General features: G+C 39.7%; 1 protein-coding gene across 7 annotated transcripts in view; it reads left to right on the forward strand.

The window, feature by feature from the left end:
- Positions 1-17,669, forward strand: part of pamr1b (peptidase domain containing associated with muscle regeneration 1b) — a 174,404-nt gene that overhangs the window by 19,015 nt on the left and 137,720 nt on the right. For 6 of the 7 annotated variants that reach the window (XM_055192301.2, XM_055192300.2, XM_073868331.1 and 3 more), the window contains exons 2-3: positions 6,372-6,548; positions 7,222-7,347. In XM_055192301.2, the coding sequence (XP_055048276.2) occupies positions 6,372-6,548; positions 7,222-7,347 (303 nt within the window). Of the gene's footprint in view, positions 1-6,371; positions 6,549-7,221; positions 7,348-17,669 lie in introns of those variants that run through there. The other variant, XM_073868332.1, reaches the window with a different exon arrangement.

The following is a 17,669-nucleotide window of genomic DNA, read 5'->3' on the forward strand; positions in this document are numbered from 1 at the left end:
TCCCCGGGATGGATGGAGGCCATCTTTCTTTAGCAGGTCACGTCTCCTCCAGACATTCTTTCAATTGTCTATAAACCCTATGTTATGCTGTGGGTACCACTTTGACATCCAGCCGTGAAGTAACACTAATCTACTATAAGTCTGAGATTGTTTTTGCCATTTTACACAACCTTTAACATTGTCTTTGGTGATCTCCCATAGGGATGTCTCGATCCAATATACTGGATTGGTATCGTGGCCGATCCGGGCTTTTTGGCTAAATCGGACATCAGATCGACGATCAACAACAAGACTGATTCAATTCCGATATGTGCATTAGTGTGGTTGTTACTGATAAGCTTTAAGCTACTAAAAGGACAACATATTATAAAAGCACCATAAACGTTTTATGCACTATATTCAAAATCTTAGATATTTAAGATCACAGTAACATTGTAACTTACTCGCAAACTGGGTTAATCCACTGGTGAAGCGGACGGATGAAGCCGGTCTTTCACACACACGCACACACAAACAAGATAACTGTAGGCTATTTTAAAGATCTGATTTTATAAAGTCTCAGTAAGCCGTTGGATGGATGCAATTCACTTTGTGCTAAGCACACGATGCATCTATTCTCTTTGTGTTGTAACAGTTATGAACTTTCCATAGCGGTGCGAGGATTCTCATGAGAGAATGATTCAAGGGCATCAATTCTGCCTCAGAAAGCCCATAAGCGTAGTATACAGGATGATTTAGGCGCATCAATTCTGCACCCGGAATGTGCATACAACTCTGGTTAAGCGCATAATTCCCAAAATAACCATCTGTACACTAAAGCTTTTTACTATAACAGTTTTACGCAATTAAGAATTTTTTTTTTAGCATACTTAATTGATCAAACATACCTATTATACAGTATTGTTCAAAGTAATAGCAGTACAATGTGACTAACCAGAATAATCAAGGTTTTTAGTATATTTTTTTATTGCTACGTGGCAAACAAGTTACCAGTAGGTTCAGTAGATTCTCAGAAAACAAATAAGACCCAGCATTCATGATATGCACGCTCTTAAGGCTGTGCAATTAGGCAATTAGTTGAATTAGTTGAAAGGGGTGTGTTAAAAAAAATAGCAGTGTGGCATTCAATCACTGAGGTCATCAATTTTGTGAAGAAACAGGTGTGAATCAGGGGGCCCCTATTTAAGGATGAAGCCAACACTTGTTGAACATGCATTTGAAAGCTGAGGAAAACGGTATTTTTTTTATTTTATTATTCACAAAGGAAAAATATTGTGCCACCAGTGAAAAGCACACATTAAAATAAACAAGGACATAATTTACATCTATAAATGTCCTGCACAAAATAAAAACAAAGCAAAAAAATAATAATAATTATTATATGTGTGTATATAGACACAGTATATAATAATATAAATATAAAGAGTGGTGGCAGAATCTGATTAGATACAGCAATAGGACTCGGGGAAGAGGTGATTATTATTATTATTAGAAAGTGTCAGTCTCAGAAGTGACTTTTGAAAGAAGTCGTGGGAGCCTCCTTTGATGGTTTAGGCACTGGTGCAATGTTGGGTGGCAGCGCAGGCTGTGGCAGGGCAAGTGAGGAGGTTGGCACCTTGAACACAATGTTTGGATTGAGTCTTGTCAATGGCCTCCTGGATGAGTTTGTCTACAAACTGTGTGGTGTGTGGTATGAAGATTTTCTTCAAGACTCACTGCTTGGATCTCTTGCAGAACATTTGGTTGAACCGTGCTTCTCCTGTAATAGGGTAGGAAATTAGATTAGATTCAGCTTTACTGTCATTTTGCAGAGTACAAGTACAAAAAAAAAACAGTGTAATTTGTGTCCAACCAGAACTGCAAAAAGTATAGTGCATTGTAGACAGTAGTATACTGTTTGTGTACAGAAGGTGGTTTAGAGTAATATAAACAAAATATAAATGTGTGCAGTTTATTAGCTGTTACCTTGTAAGAGCAGAATAAATATGGATATGTAATATGAAGCATGTATGAACAACATGTACAGATATGTGCGATGTAGTAGCAGTAACCTAATAGTACTATAAATAATATTGATTTATGCAGTGTATAAACAGAATATATTATAAGAAAACACAATAAATATTCATATTCAGCAAGAACCATATAGATAAGATATGTACAGCTATGGGCAGTGTGGTACCATTGTAGTGCAGGAACTAACATTGGGGAGGTATTTCAAAAGTACGCTGTGAAGGACTTCCAGCGGCCCTGTGTGCAATTATATAAAGAGAAAGAAAGAAGGGATATAACAAATTAAAACATGATCATTAAAACACATTACAAACCAACACTGACCTGGTCCATGCAAGGAGGATTTCATTGTTCTTTTTTCCCCTTCTTCTGCATCTTCTTCCGGAAACCTGTGAGTAAATGCAGAACAATACTTTTGCATTTCTTTCACCAAAATAACAGCGGAAGTTTGACTTTGCAGGTAGTTTTTGAATTTCACCACCGGATCAATAAAGTCTGAATATGAATATTCAAAGTAACTAAAGTTATAAAAATTATATGCAATACAGTAATATGCAATGATAAATTGCATATTACTATATTTTACAGTTTTACAGATAAAATGCAATGGTATTTACCTGTAGCAAGCATAAATATTATTTAATTAATAATGTACATCTCGCAAGTATATCTGCGGTTATCTCGACCATCGAATAACTTTACAGCAACAGGCTTGCGTGGTAACGTAACTCGGTAGCTAACAGTTGTTTTATTTTGAGAACAGCCAACTTATATGTCATTGTCTATCTAACGTTACTTTTCTAACTTTACTGCTAACAACAATATCACTATGTAAAGGCTACTGTGTGATCAGAAACGGGTATTAGCAAGAGTCTTCCACCGGTTTCACACCGCAAGCGTGAGCAGCGCGTAAGCGGAGCGTGTTTTTTCCTGCACCCATGTCAACAAGTTAAAGCATGTACACATCGCGTGGCAGGAGCGTAGCTGAAGCAGCAGTGCTGCTATCGTTTCGCCGTCGGCTCTATTTTTGCTGCACTGCTCACGTTCATTTAAAGTGACAGTGAATGGTTTATGCTTTAAATGGTCGTGGATTGACGCGAAAAAGTGTACTTTTACAGTAAACTCACGAATTTGAGGCCAATTGTGTTTCAAACAGTCATGAGCAATTTAAAAGAAAGCAACACATTATAGCCAGAAGACTGCGCTGTCATTCACTCTCTGCCCAGCACTGCCTCATCTATCTTAATAATCTTCAGAGAAACAGATACATCTATAAATCTATAAAACTTTATCTCTTAATAACCCTTTTTAACATAAAGCAAGTCCTGCATTTTATTTTCAAAACAAAAAATACGCAGTGGAGTCACTGGTTTTGGATGTATGCTGCTGGTGTTTATACAAGTGCCACCAGACCTGGGGGTGCCCGTGTGTGCGCCGGTGGAGTGGATTTGACGCTGGTGATTTTGCTGTGTTCAGATTCAAACAATTTTTAGATCGTTACGAATACAAATACCGACATGGCTGCTCACCCCTAGTACACATACACTGACCATAAAACATAACACAATATACCGTACAATACAAACTATACAAGTGCACAAAACATTTACAATTTATAAATATCATTATTATCATTATTATTAACCAATGTCAATTCAAAAGTCTGATCGACGTAGGTACAAGGAATTCTTAAAGCAACTACATTTACACACAGACAGCTATATTGTATATATACTCAATAATTTTCCTATTGCTGCAACAATTATGTTTTTCCTGCTCCCGCAGAAGTTTCATTTTTCCACCGCCGCAGTGATGTTTCCTATGCTCCAACGGAGGGTCAGTTTTTCCACTGCTGCGGTGGTGATGCTTGCTCTAACCACTTCCACATCAAAAAAGCGCACCAAACCATTATCAGCAAAACCAAAAACTCTAACCCGTTCGATTGTCGGCGTGGTTTACCCATACGATCGCAGCGAGTATTGAACTCTCATCAGATGCCACAAAAGCCCTCCCAATCTAAAATAACCAAACATCCACCTCGTTGTCAGCGAGGACTTACCCGTCCGATCACAGCGTGTATCGAACTCCCGTTGGACACCGCAAAGCCCTTCAAATCTAAAATAACCAAATGTACACTTCATCGACAGCGGGGGCTTACTCGCCCGATCACAGTGAGTACTGAAGTCCCATCAGACGCCGCAAAGTCCTCCAAATGTAATATAACCAAACATCCACCTCGTTGTCAGCAAGGGCTTACCTGTCTGATCGCAGCGAGTATTGAACTCCCGTCGGACGGGTTCCGATCGCAGTGAGTATTGAACTCCTGTCGGATGCCGCAAAGCCCTCCCAAATAAATCGTCCACCTCATCGCCAACGGAGGGCTTACCCGCCCAATCGAAGTGATTATTGAACTCCCGTCAGATGGGTTCCGATCACAGTGAGTATTGAACTCCCGTCGGATGCCGCAAAGCCCTTCCAAATAAATCGTCCACCTCATCGCCAACGGAGGGCTTACCCATCCGATCACAGTGAGTATTGAACTCCCGTTGGATGCCGCAAAGCCTTTCCAATACAAATCGTCCACCTCATCGACAAATGGGGTCTCACCCGTCCGATCGCAGCGAGTATTGAACTCCCGTCGGACGGGTTCCGATCTCAGCGAGTATTAAACTCCCGTCGGATGCCACAAAGCCCTCCTGATATAAATCGCCCACCCCATCATCAGTGAGGGCTTACTTGTCCGATCGCAGCGAGTATTGAACTCCCGTCAGACGGGTTCCGATCACAGTGAGTATTGAACTCCCGTCGGATGCTGCAAGACTCTCCCAATATAATTCATCCACCCCATCATCAGCGGGGGCTTTCCGATCGCAGTGAGTATTGAACTCCCGTCAGATGACTCAGATTTCAGGGAGTATTGAACTCCCATCTGAGGCCGCAAAAAAAGTCCTCCAAATATAAACCGTCCACATAATTTTCAACCAAGGCTTTCCTGTACAATCACAGTGAGTATTGAACTTCCGTCAGACGGTTCCAATCGCAGAGAGTATTGAACTCCCATCGGATGCATAGCAAACACAGCAAACATCAGCCTCATCATTTCTATTTTTGGGGGGGTACAGTTTCCGGCTGCTGTCCGGATAAGTTAATTTTGCTTTTTGGGGGGATACTCTGCGTTCGGGCCCATTTCCGAGCTCAGAGCCCTCTCCCCCCGGACAGCACGCCAAATACGTTTACTAATTTAATCTATCCAACTTATTTGTAAGTGTGAACTCGTGAAATGATGTTTTATTAACGTAGTTCAGGAGGAGCACGTCAAATAAACCACTTAAGTACTTCCAGCTGTCTATAATCAGTAATCAACAAATACTCTAGTACCACCAGCTGTCCTCAATCAGTAATCATCATATCTACCCAATCAGCACAAAGGCAAGCCATATATAAGTCACAGTTTAACTCTCCAAAGATCCTCTGCAGTCTCCAGAATCGCTCCACCACCCCGTCTCCTCTCACTCACCAGGGGCCTCATGTATAAAGCATGCCAGTTCCCACGCAAAGGTTGTGATTTATAAAAAAACAAACTTGATGGGAGAATGGGCTTGCAGGGTGGGATATTAGGATGATTCATGTACGCACACTTGCAGGTGATCTCTGATTTATAAAGGGAACATTGCTTTGTTTTATAAGTCTTCATAATTTTTGGTGTATGCCATTTTTGGCTTTTGTGCGTACATAGACTTTTAGTAAGAATCCTACGCACAGTTTTATACATGAGGCCCCAGGTTTTTTTTCTAAACCGGGGGGGGGGACTTTGTGTTCGGGCCCATTTCCGAGCTCAGAGCCCTCTATCGGACAGCACGCCAAATACGTTTACTAATTTAATCTATCCAACTTATTTGTAAGTGTGAACTCGTGAAACATACAGAGATGCTACGAACCCATGGCAGACATTGTTTTGAGAATAATAGTCCCTAACAATAGTCCCAGACTACAATGCATGTTTGAGGTGTCTTAATTTTAAAACAATTTGCACTCACATATCCTAAAATACAGTATATCATTGCCATTATTTTGTCTCAAGATGCACACCAGTAGTTTTTGTAAGGTATATTTGTAAACATTTCTTAAATGTCCTAATATAACTAAGGTTTAGTCCTAGATTAATCTAAACCCTGTCTGGGGATCTACTCTGTAGTGAATTTGGTCTGTGATTTCTGCAACTGGTTGGCTATTAGTAATATTAGAACCTCAAATGCCTTAAATGTAGATTGATTACCAATCCATGATGTCACTGTCTTTTGATAAACATCTTGTGCAGACAGTATGTATTTCCTATGATAATGCGTGTTGTTTGATAGATTACAGGTTCTTGTATAACTACTGTCCGGGGCCAGAGTGGAGCATAATGTGCAGGGGATGCTGTGAATATGAGGTCATCCACTGTAAATGTCCTCTTCAAGGGACCCCGGTTGGTTATGCAGTGCCATGCTGCCGTAACATCATAAATGAATGTGATCCCTGCATAATACACCCTGGTAAGGATGGTGGGGTTTGGTTTGTGGGGTTGTGGCCAAGGGTGTAGGTTTGAACATTGTAGTGGTTGAAGTGTGAACTGTACGTATGTTAACATAAATCATTGTTTAAATATTTTTGATGGGGGTAAACCCCTTTAATACTTTATTCTTATGGTTAGTTTAGTTAAAATCATAATATAATGTATTCCATTTATACAGATTTATTTACTGTAATTATGTGACAAATCAAATATGGTGGCAAACTGAAAGCCAATCACAAACTCTTACCAAAGATAAGATTAATTAAAAGTGTTACAGAAAAGGACTCTGGTGCCTTGATGGTTCGTCCCCACCTATTATTTGATTATTTGAATGTTAGTAGATCCATATCTTGGCCATATCATATGAATACATCATAGAGCATCTTATCAGTTCATTGGTGAGTTGCCTTGATGTGTCAGTGGAATTTTGGACTACAGACCTTAACCATTAGTTAAGCTATGTGTGAATATAAAATTGTATTTACACTTTTATGTATACTTTTTTGTCTGTAAATACTTTTAGTAATGCTTTCTGTATTTAAATTGAGTATCTTTATATGCTTTTATTGCAATGCTTTTAATACTTATTTTTTTCAGCTCCATTTCCTTCACTTTCTTTAGTGCCTCTTTCTATTTTTTACTATCCACTTCAGGCTGCAGCATATTTGAAAACTGCAAGCGCTGTAACAATGGCACCTGGGGCCCAAGGGATGACTTTTTTGTGAAAGGGCAGTACTGTGCAGAGTGCCGGCCAGGATGGTCTGGTGGGGATTGTTTAAGTAAGTTCTTTAACAATCTTTAATCTGTTGTATTAAGAGTAATGACATGTTTTACGTGCTGCTAGGAATTTTTTTGTTTTTGAACATTGCTTACTTTAAATATGAGTTAATGATTGTGCTATGACACAATTTTTGTATCAATAATAACAGATAGCACTAACGACAATGGTAGAAGCAAGCAGGGTTGGGCAAAGATGCAACAAAATGTATTTTAAAATAAAATACCAAATACCTTAGTTTTAAGTGTATCAAAATAAACTACAAAATACAGCATCCATAACATGTATCAAAATAAACTACTGTATTTTTGTATTTTGAAAATACCAAAAAATATTTTACAAGGGAGCATGTCATTTCTTCACAAACCTTCCATCATTTGGACTATTTGATCTATGGCTTCACCATTCAATTGACTCTGGTTAAGTCATGCAAACATCGGACATAAATATTTATTGCATAAATTGACCAGAAAAAACAGCAGTATAAAAGTATTACAAACCATTCGCGTCGGAAACCTTGTGAACTGAAGCCATAAGATCACTTTATATGAAGAAATCCATGAATGCAACACAAACAGTCCGATCTCATTCAAATATAAACCGGAACATAGATCATGATGGAGTCGCTCACGACATCCAATAGCGCTTCAGTTTCATAGTTAACGTAATGATGCAATCGGTCACGAGACACAAGAGAGGCAAATTCTATTTCACAATCAAAGATGACGTAAAATTTCTTCTTCTGGCGGCAGTATTTATACAGAGGATTTGATATCTATGGTGGATTGTGATCAGTTTTGTGTCTTTTCTTCATCTAAATGGATCGTTTGGCCTCGGTACACTTGGAATATTTTAAAGGTATAGCGGAAGTTTTTCTTTTTCCGGGTAGATCATCTATATTATTGGTCATCCCAGATGTCAATCATTCTGAAGATATGTTGACGTATAACCGTCGTACGTGCTCGTCCCTAGGTTCGCTTTCTGCACATGCGCACTTTCACGTGTATATGTGTGTTGTGCTACGGTTTCAACCATTAATTGAAGCTCATGTTCTCACTGTGTTTTTTTCAAAATGTCTGAGGGTCGCAAGAAAAAAAGTGTCTATGAATTGTATGACAAGAAGAGAAAGGACTATGAAGAAAGAAACAAGACCAGAGTGTTTATGGGAGACTATTTTACACGCTGGCGTGAGGTAATAGGACAGGTTGTGCTTCCCATGCGAAGTCTCTATGGAAAGGTACATTTTATCATGCTATTTGGAGAAATCCATTTAAAATCATTGCTAGTAAAAGTTGATGTAAGGTATGATTAGCAATGCTAGCCTTGGCACAAGTTACGAACCGCACAGACACAGTAAACATGTCGACAGCAACTTGTAAACAGAGCGAAGAGAAGAACTACCTGCATGCTCTCTCTGTCTCATGCACGCGTTTAACAGGGGTTCCCTCTCGAGAGGAGGTAGAGTGTTGCGCGTGTGCATTTTTTAAAAAATGTGAAGGGGCGGTTCTTTTAAGTAATTCGGGAAAATCTTCCGCTATACCTTTAAGTACTTTTTGAAAAAAGTTGTGATTGTTTTGTACGATGTGTTTTATATCATATAATAAATAAATGGGTACGTTATTTGCTCTAAATGCCTGAATAGTGTAATGTGTAATAAAATACAATGAATCCTGGCAGTTTAAACTGAAAATCATATCCAAATATATGTCATAACAGCAAAATGATACCCCAAAATTTACTTTCATAAAGTTTCACCTGTGGCCGGTAGAGGCGCTAATTTAGTTAACGCCTCTGTTGGTCGTATTTGAAAGAATGAACAAACGACCAAAACAGTCGTATGGGTTGGAGGATATGTTGAATGTAATCATACTACTCTACAAGTACATGCTTATTATTTGCAATATATACTTTTTTGTGTCAACTAAAAAGTTTTTCAAATTATCCTTCAACCTTGTACTGGCGCTTTAAGCCTACTGCTGAGACTCAATGCCAAAACCACTACCGAGCTGCTTGCTGCGTCCGGTGTAAGTGCACTCATTTGTTAACATGCATACTGGAAAAAATGCACTCTTCTTCTGCTCTGCTGCAACGTGCAGTATGAATCAGTTGTCATTCGTTAACATGCACGACGACGTATGGTTTGAAACAGGCTTTACAATACACAGCTGCTGCTATAAGCAGCTCTGCTATGCTCTCCCAAATGAAAAAATACATAGTGTATTATAGTAAAATTATCATAGAAAAAATTTAGTAAAATTACTCTAGTAAGTAAATATAGTGTTTTTGAACCATACTATAGTAAATGTACTACAGTAAACTGTATAAAAAGTACTATAGTAATTTATAGCAATCTAACTATAAAAAATGAAGTAAAATTACTCTAGTATATACTATAGTGTTTAAATACTATAGTGTTTTTGAACCATACTATAGTAAATGTATTACAGTTAACTGTATTATAGGAAATGAAGTAAAATTACCCTAGCAAATACTATATTATAGAATGGTTAAAAAAATACTAAAGTAAACTGTATTTAAATAACATTAGCAATTTATGGTAAATTTACTATATGAAATGTAAAATTTCAGAAAAACATTAGTATAAAAAAATGACAGAAAAGGGTCAAATTATTACAATTTATTGAACAATTGTTTATTTTACAAACAGTGTTTTAGACATGCTGTTCAGTCCAAATTCACATTAATATCCCAGTTGTTGTCGTTGTTGTACAACACTGAAATGCTTTGTTTTTCCTGCACAACCAACTTAGGCTGAAAGTAGCACCTAAAATATTTATTCAAGGCTACTACAACAAACACAAAAACTTAACGTGAACTGTTAAAAATTATAGCAAATTATGCAAAATATTTTTGAAAAGCTGGCAGCTTGCACGTTTCTTACCTTGACCACCACCTTTCATATGGATCAGTTTTCTGGTCTGGGGCTGGGCAAACTTCTAAGTAGGCACCAATCAGAGCTACATTTTTATGATGTCATAGACTAGATGTCGTAGACTTCTTTTAAAAATACAAAAATACAAAACACTAAAGTATTTTGATACAAAATATAAACAGAGTTTTATCAACCCTATCATATACAAATTACAAAATAGTATTTTGTATTTGAAATACGTATTTAAAATACATGTATCAAAAATACTGTCCATTCGTGGAAGCAAACATGTGATAAAACATGGCTGGAATTTACATTTAGACATTTAACAGATGCTGTTATCAAAAGGGGGCAAAGTAAAGTAATTAGGTGGCACTAAATAGTGCTTCGCTCAACAGAGTAAATTTTTTTGGGCAAAGCATTAACCATGTTCCTGACAAGTAATCACATTGTAAAGGATGTGGCTGAACCAGTGTTCTATATAAACAGCGTGAGGTGAAGCCAGCGCAGAGTTCGAGCCGCCATCTTGGTATACCCAACCGGCAGAGGGTGTCATTGACTTCCATTCAAAATCATCTTTTAAATTTACCCGCTTTACAGCGTATCAGTCACGCAAGATTATTTTTAGGATATGTGTACGTAAATGTCACGAGTGACTATCGGGGCGGAACCAAAAGTTGGGAGAATGGTTCCGCCCGGACCGATTTATTCAAACACCGACACTTCCGGGTTGCCCCGGGCAACGAAATCAGCAGAAACCAGCGACAGGTGAGAGCCTCGGCGTGGCGAACGCTGATTGGAGGATTTGGAGGAAGAGGAAGTATATAAGGAGCATGTGAAACACAATTTGGGGCGCATTGTTTTGTCCCATTGTTGGCGGTGGTTGCAGCGGGCGTTGTGGCAAGTGGCATTGAAGTGGACGAAGAGGAGTTAGAGAGAGAGCGGACCTGTTGGAGAAAACAAAGACGGAGGAATTGGTTATGGAAACAGGTTTGAAACACCATACATCTGATTTAAGGATATGTGTTCACGTGAATGTGCTTATCTGAATTGAAGGCCGATACACAGGACGATCTTTGAAGGAGAGTGCGCACAGTTTGGCGACTTCTTGGGAGATCGCTAGAGCAGAGAGGACAACCCTAAAGGGGAGAGATCACCATAACAGAATTGTGAGTACAGATGCCTCATGTATTACGTTGAAAACTTGAAGCTACGGACAGTCATTGCCGTGTGAAGAGTGTGTTGTTACGTAGTGGCACTACCGTGGACACCGAAGCCGGTGGGTGAGCCAGTGGATTGAAGGATATCCAGAGCGTAGTGCGGGGACCCGTGTAATCCGTCCAGAGCGCCCGCGGCCGCAAGTGTAAACATCAGTTCCCCAGTGAAGTGTAATGACCCAGTGTGGAGGTATGAGCCTTAATTTTCACTATTAGAAGTGTGAAGTGCCGTGTGTGAGAGTGCATTATTGACGTGTGTGCACCTGAAGCATTTGCAGTGCTGTGCCGTGTCCCTGTTGCTCATACCGCCCCTAGGGAATGCCAGTTTTGCTGTGAGGCACACTGTGGAGCCACTGGTACATGACTATCATTGTGGACGTACTTGTTATTCCCCCCGCCTGCATGTCTTGAGCCTGTATGCTGTGGGAAGGACCATAGTGGAAAGTACAGGAAGTAGAAGCATTGTGGAGATACCTACTGTCTGTGGTGTGCAACCTTGTGCGGAGATAGGAAGTCCAGCCGCCTGTCTCACCAGTGTAGGCATTGGGTGTTGACCCCGAGGCAGAGCAAAAGCGCCAGGTCCGTTACGGAGATCACTTCCCCGTCCTACCTGTTTCTCGCCGTGGACCAAGGCCAGGTGATGTACATCCTTTCATTCACCTATGCTGTAATACTGCTGTGTTGTGTCTAGAGTGAGGGAGGAAGGAGTAAAGTTAAGAGTCATACTTACCTGAAGAACCTTTGGAATTAGAACCTAAAGTAAAAGTATACGTACCTGTATGGTCCTGCTGACACAGATCGACACGCCATTGAGCGACTGAGTCTGAGCTAAGAGCTATATTTCCCTGAACCGTCTTGTCATTGCAGAGCTGCACGCCATCGAGCCACAGAGCCACCTTAGAGTCCATGCTAAGAGCCACACGCACCCAGAGGGTCCTGAAATCACAAAAGCTGTACGTCAGTGAAGAATAGATCTAAGAGCTATTTGTGTGTGAAACTGTCTTGTCGTTACAGCACTGTATGCCACTGGACTGAAGAGCCACTATAGAGCCCGAGCTAAGAGCTACCTAAATCCGACCTGTCATGTACTCACGGAACTAAAGTTTACCTTACCTGAGTATCCCATAGGTCCAGTCTTGCACGCTGAGCAAAGTCTCCATCCACCTGTCACATTCTCTGGCTCAGGTGAGTGATGCCCTCGAGGTAACCTACCGTGTAAAGTAGAGTGGTGGTCACTACAAAAGCCTGCTCTCCAAACCCTTCAGGCCAACGAGAGGCCTTGTCACACAGTGAGTCTCCCTCTAACCTGTTTCTTGTGTGCCTGTGACTATAGTTGATTCCTGGTTCAGGAGGGGACTTCAGCCGGCTGCGGACGGAGAGGAGCGGCCTCGGTGCCCTGCAGAAAAGGAGCCGAGGAAAAGGAGAGTCAGTTCACGGACAAGGAGAAAGTCCTTATACTTACCTGATTCCCTGATGGGAAGTCACTGGAGTGAGTCGTGAGACGACCGATGGAAGACCAAGCAGGTAGTTGTCACAAAGCCCCGTTGCATTCTCCAAACCACTGTTTGATCTGCCTCCAGGAGCAAAGGAGCACGCCACGGGTAGAAGGACCAAGGAGAGGAACTCTGCCCCCTCGCCCCCCCCCTCCCTTGCTCAGTAGTGTCTGGCACGGCACTTGGCCCCTATCCCCGAAGGATCTGTGGAAGACAGAAGGAGAGACCTTTTTAAAAAAATTCCCCTTGCCCTTTTCCCCCTGCTCATAAGCATTTTAAATAATTTAAATAAAACTTGTTTTAACTTTACTTACCTGTGTTCATCTTATTGGTCATTGGGGTGCTTTTGGGGACCTCCTCGAGGTGGAACGCGCCGGAGGAGCATTTAGTAGCCCGCTCCGGCTGGTAACATAAATTAACTGTTAATTCTGGTGTTATTTGCAATGTTTATGTTTTAATCGGGCAGGAAAATGGATTTATAAAAAACTTTAAGGTGAGTGTGTCTGCTGCGTTCTGTTAATGACACGGGTATAAATAAAGTTTTTTGACATTCAGCTACACGGTCAGCGTTATTTCTCTAAATACGTTTAGGTAATTTGTAAGTTTAGATAACATAAAACCAGCAAATTATTGCATGCACATACGGTACAAAGTATGATTATTTATTTAGATTTCAAAATGAGCACGTTTGTCATTAATACTAAATATGCTGCGGTTTGTCTGCTGATCTGATACTTTAATGAAGATGAATGTATAATAACTGATTAAAAACTAAAATGTACAACTTTCAGTAAATAACTATGTACATGCTTAGGGCGTTTGTGTTGTAATAATGTACAGGATAACTTCAGATATGGCCTAAAAACGAAGACTAGTAAAGTGATGTTTTATCATTAAAATCTGATCGCGTCCATTGATTTAATAGAATGTTTGGGTATACCAACATGGCGGCGCGGTGGCTTCACAGTTGTGACGTCACGCGCAATCCAGTCATTTATATAGATCAGTGGGCTGAACAGAAAAAGTTGGGAAGGTTATAGTACAAGCACAGGAGTGGGCAGTCCTAGTCCTGGAGGGCCATTGTCCTGTTGAATGTTGATGTCCATTACAAGTAAACCTGAGAGCTTTAGTTAGATTTTTCATGTGTGCTTGATTAGCGTTCAATAGAGATCCATGGATCGGCTTAAATGTCACTCAAATCTACTGCTTCAAAGATGTCACCCACCCGCACCAAAATTTTCTCAGACTTAGAAATTTGCACCCGATCATCACATTTCAATTATTTTTACTTCTTACATTTACATTTGTGTATTGGCACTCCAAAGCAACTTACAGTGCATTACAAGGTATAGATATCTTGTGTTTTTCCTGGGTTCGAACCCTTGACCTTTTGCGCTGCTAATGTAATGCTCTACCACTGAGCTCTACAGGAGCACAAAGTTTTAAGCATGATGAAACCATCAATAGATGGTTCAACAGTAAATTAAGTGACATTAAACATATGTAACATAATCATGATAGCTGAGCGTATGCTGCTTTTAATTGAACATTACATATTAATCCAGGGCTGGACTCATTTCCAGCCCTGGAGTTTCATGCCTTAGACCGGCCCACTTTAGTTCACGACTAAGTATTTTAAAATAAAATAATTAAATCCTCAGTAGCCTAAATAAGTCTGCTGCAGTGTTCTCTGCAGCCTTGCAATTTATTGTATTTTTCAAATGTATCATTTCCAATTTATTGCAAATACAGTAGCTTAAATAATTAGGCAGCCCTACCATAAGGTATTTTAATATTATTCAATAAAGGAAGTCCAAAAACTCAATAGCATCCAGCTGCAGCCCCGCAGACTCACCTCCGACTAGACACCAGTGGATGGACATCAGTGGATAGACAGCCTACGTCATTTCCGTTTCGCTGCTAATTTCCTTTTTCGCCGCTGAATGAACAGCAATTTTATTTCATATTTTCACCTCTGGATAGACAGCATATTTATTTTATATTTTCACCCCTTGATAGACATCATATTTATTTTATATTTTCACCTCTGGATAGACAGCATATTTATTTTATATTTTCATCTCTGGATAGACAGCATATTTATTTTATATTTTTACCTATGGATAGACAGCATATTTATTTTCGGTTTTCACCTCTGGATAGACAGCATATTTATTTTATATTTTCACCTCTGGATAGACAGCATATTTATTTTATATTTTCACCTCTGGATAGACAGAATATTTATTTTATATTTTCATCTCTGAATAGACAGCATATTTATTTTATATTTTCACCTATGGATAGACAGCATATTTATTTTCGGTTTTCACCAGTGGATAGACATTTTTTGTAGGCTTAATTGCACACGTCTTTTCCGTATTGTCATTTTACTTTAATGACTTAAAATATATAATATAAAATGTGTGCAAATTGAAATATGATCTTTATCATATCTCTTTACATAAAACAATTCTCAATAATATGCTTAATATTATAACATCAATAATTCATGCAAACTGCATTCACAAGAACCACCTTGAAAATATATATTGTTCAGATCATTTCACTATTTTTTTGTGACTTAAATTCAGCCAGATCAATGGAATATAACGTTTTGTCAATACAACAGACTTGTAACTTTACATGTTAATTGACCACAGTTTTTTTTTTTATGTAACCACTTCTGTGTTTAAAATATACGTAGATTCACATGATCAGACAATTTACCAAACAATGCAAATCAAATTAACACTTTGTGGTTTTGCAATATTTATTGGAAATTACACACATCTTAGTAAAATTAGACAAATCTTACCATCAGAATGGAATTCTGACATGACCGATAAATCATCGACAGTTTATTATTTTTTCTTACCGCTGCCATGTGCATGGCGCGTCAAATTTGAAAAGTGAATGGCCATACGGAAATTACGTCAGCTGTCCATCCACTGGTGTCCAGCCATTGGTGTCTAGCAAGAAGTGAGTCTGCGGGGCTGCAGCTGGATGCCTCTCCAAAAACTACTAAACGGAACAAATCCCGCTAGCTTTTAGCAATTAGCATGGTGTCCACAAGCAGTATACATCTCCCGCCGGGTCTAAATTTCTGTAATTTGCGGAAAAAATGCGTTTGAAAATGTTTTATGGTGTACTCACACTATCCAAACCGAGCTCGGGCGCGTTTGACCCCCAAAGCCTGGTTCGTTTGACTACAGTGTTGTTTTTGGCAGCCCTTTTAGTTTTCGTTTTAGTCTTAGTCTTCTGGACGAAAATGCTTTTAGTTTTAGTCACATTTTAGTCACTTGTAAAATTTATAGTTTTAGTCAAGTTTTGGTCGACGAAAACGCAAAAAGGTTTTAGTCAAGTTTTAGTCGACGAAAACGCAAAAAGGTTTTGGTCAAGTTTAAGTCAATTTTAGTAAAAAAAGTATTTTTTAACCAATGAATTTAGGTTAAAAAGTGTGGTGGTTGTTTAATACAATTAAAATGTGCATTAAGGTTGTCCCTGAGGGCTTGCCGTTGTTTTAGTCGATGTGCCTTCTGCGCATGTCATAACAAAAAGTTATGAAGAAAAAAGTTTAGCCAATATACCATCATGTTGAGTTTGTGTGTTACGCTGAGACCTCGCTTATAAAGTTGAGAAACGCCTGCCTTGCCTTATTTAAATACACCACAAAAAGTATTGGAAATGGGCTTAGGTTTGACAAGCAGATACATGTAAAACCTTAAGCTTACCATGAAATGTGTCACAAGCCGATTGTCGAGTAAAATTGAATGTATATGATATGTTAACAGCGTGACTTGTTAGTTACCTTTAAAAAATATTAGCCTGATGAGCCTTCAGGTGCCGCTTGAGATTGGTGGTATTCTTCCCACCTAGTTTGTGGACACATTTACCGTCGTCTCCCAATATGCATTCCGTTTTTCTGTCTGATGGGTTATACTGAAAGTATGTCCATAAATCATCTCGTCGTTTCCGTTTATTGGCGTCACCGCTACGGTCCTTCGAACTCGCCACAGCCGCAGGTGTGTTGTTGTTGTTGTTTGAAATCTTGTGCGCCTGCGCGGCATGGCGGCAGCCGGGTGGTGGGCGTGAGCGTGAGTGAGACTGTGTTGACCCAAAACAAGGATAGAAAGCGGCAGCATTGCTGATACTTTTGAGCTAAAAACAGACTGATTTCACGCAAAATAGGCAGAAATGACATGCATTATGAATGTCACACTTATTATCATTTTCGTTCCGTCTCGTTTCGTCAACAAAAACTCGAAAGCGTCTCGTCATGTTTTCGTCACCTTAGAGACATTTTTAGCTAGTCATCGTCGCGTTAGCGTCATTAAAATATGTGCGTCAACGAAATCATTTCGTTATCGTCATCGTTGGCGAAAACAACACTGTTTGACTAGTGTGATCGCTCTGTACCACGCCCGGGCACGGATTGGTTAATCGTGCCCTGGCCGGGTTGCAGAATGTGTGGAAGGCTATGGTGTGAGCGCAATCGCGCCTGAGCGCGATTCAAAAGGTGATGACGTCAATTGCGCGACCACTTATCTTCATCTGCCTCCATAAAAACCTTTTGATGCACGCAGCAGGGTTATGTGAATGTCAGAGCTGCACATGTGACAGATTAACTAAGCAATATGATGACATGTGAGAGGGCTGTCTGAAATCGTGCACCAAACAACTTCTGAATAAAAAACACAGACTTAACGTTACGATGGGT

The sequence above is a fragment of the Misgurnus anguillicaudatus genome, chromosome 6 (assembly GCF_027580225.2).
Source record: "Misgurnus anguillicaudatus chromosome 6, ASM2758022v2, whole genome shotgun sequence".
Classification (NCBI taxonomy): domain Eukaryota; kingdom Metazoa; phylum Chordata; class Actinopteri; order Cypriniformes; family Cobitidae; genus Misgurnus; species Misgurnus anguillicaudatus.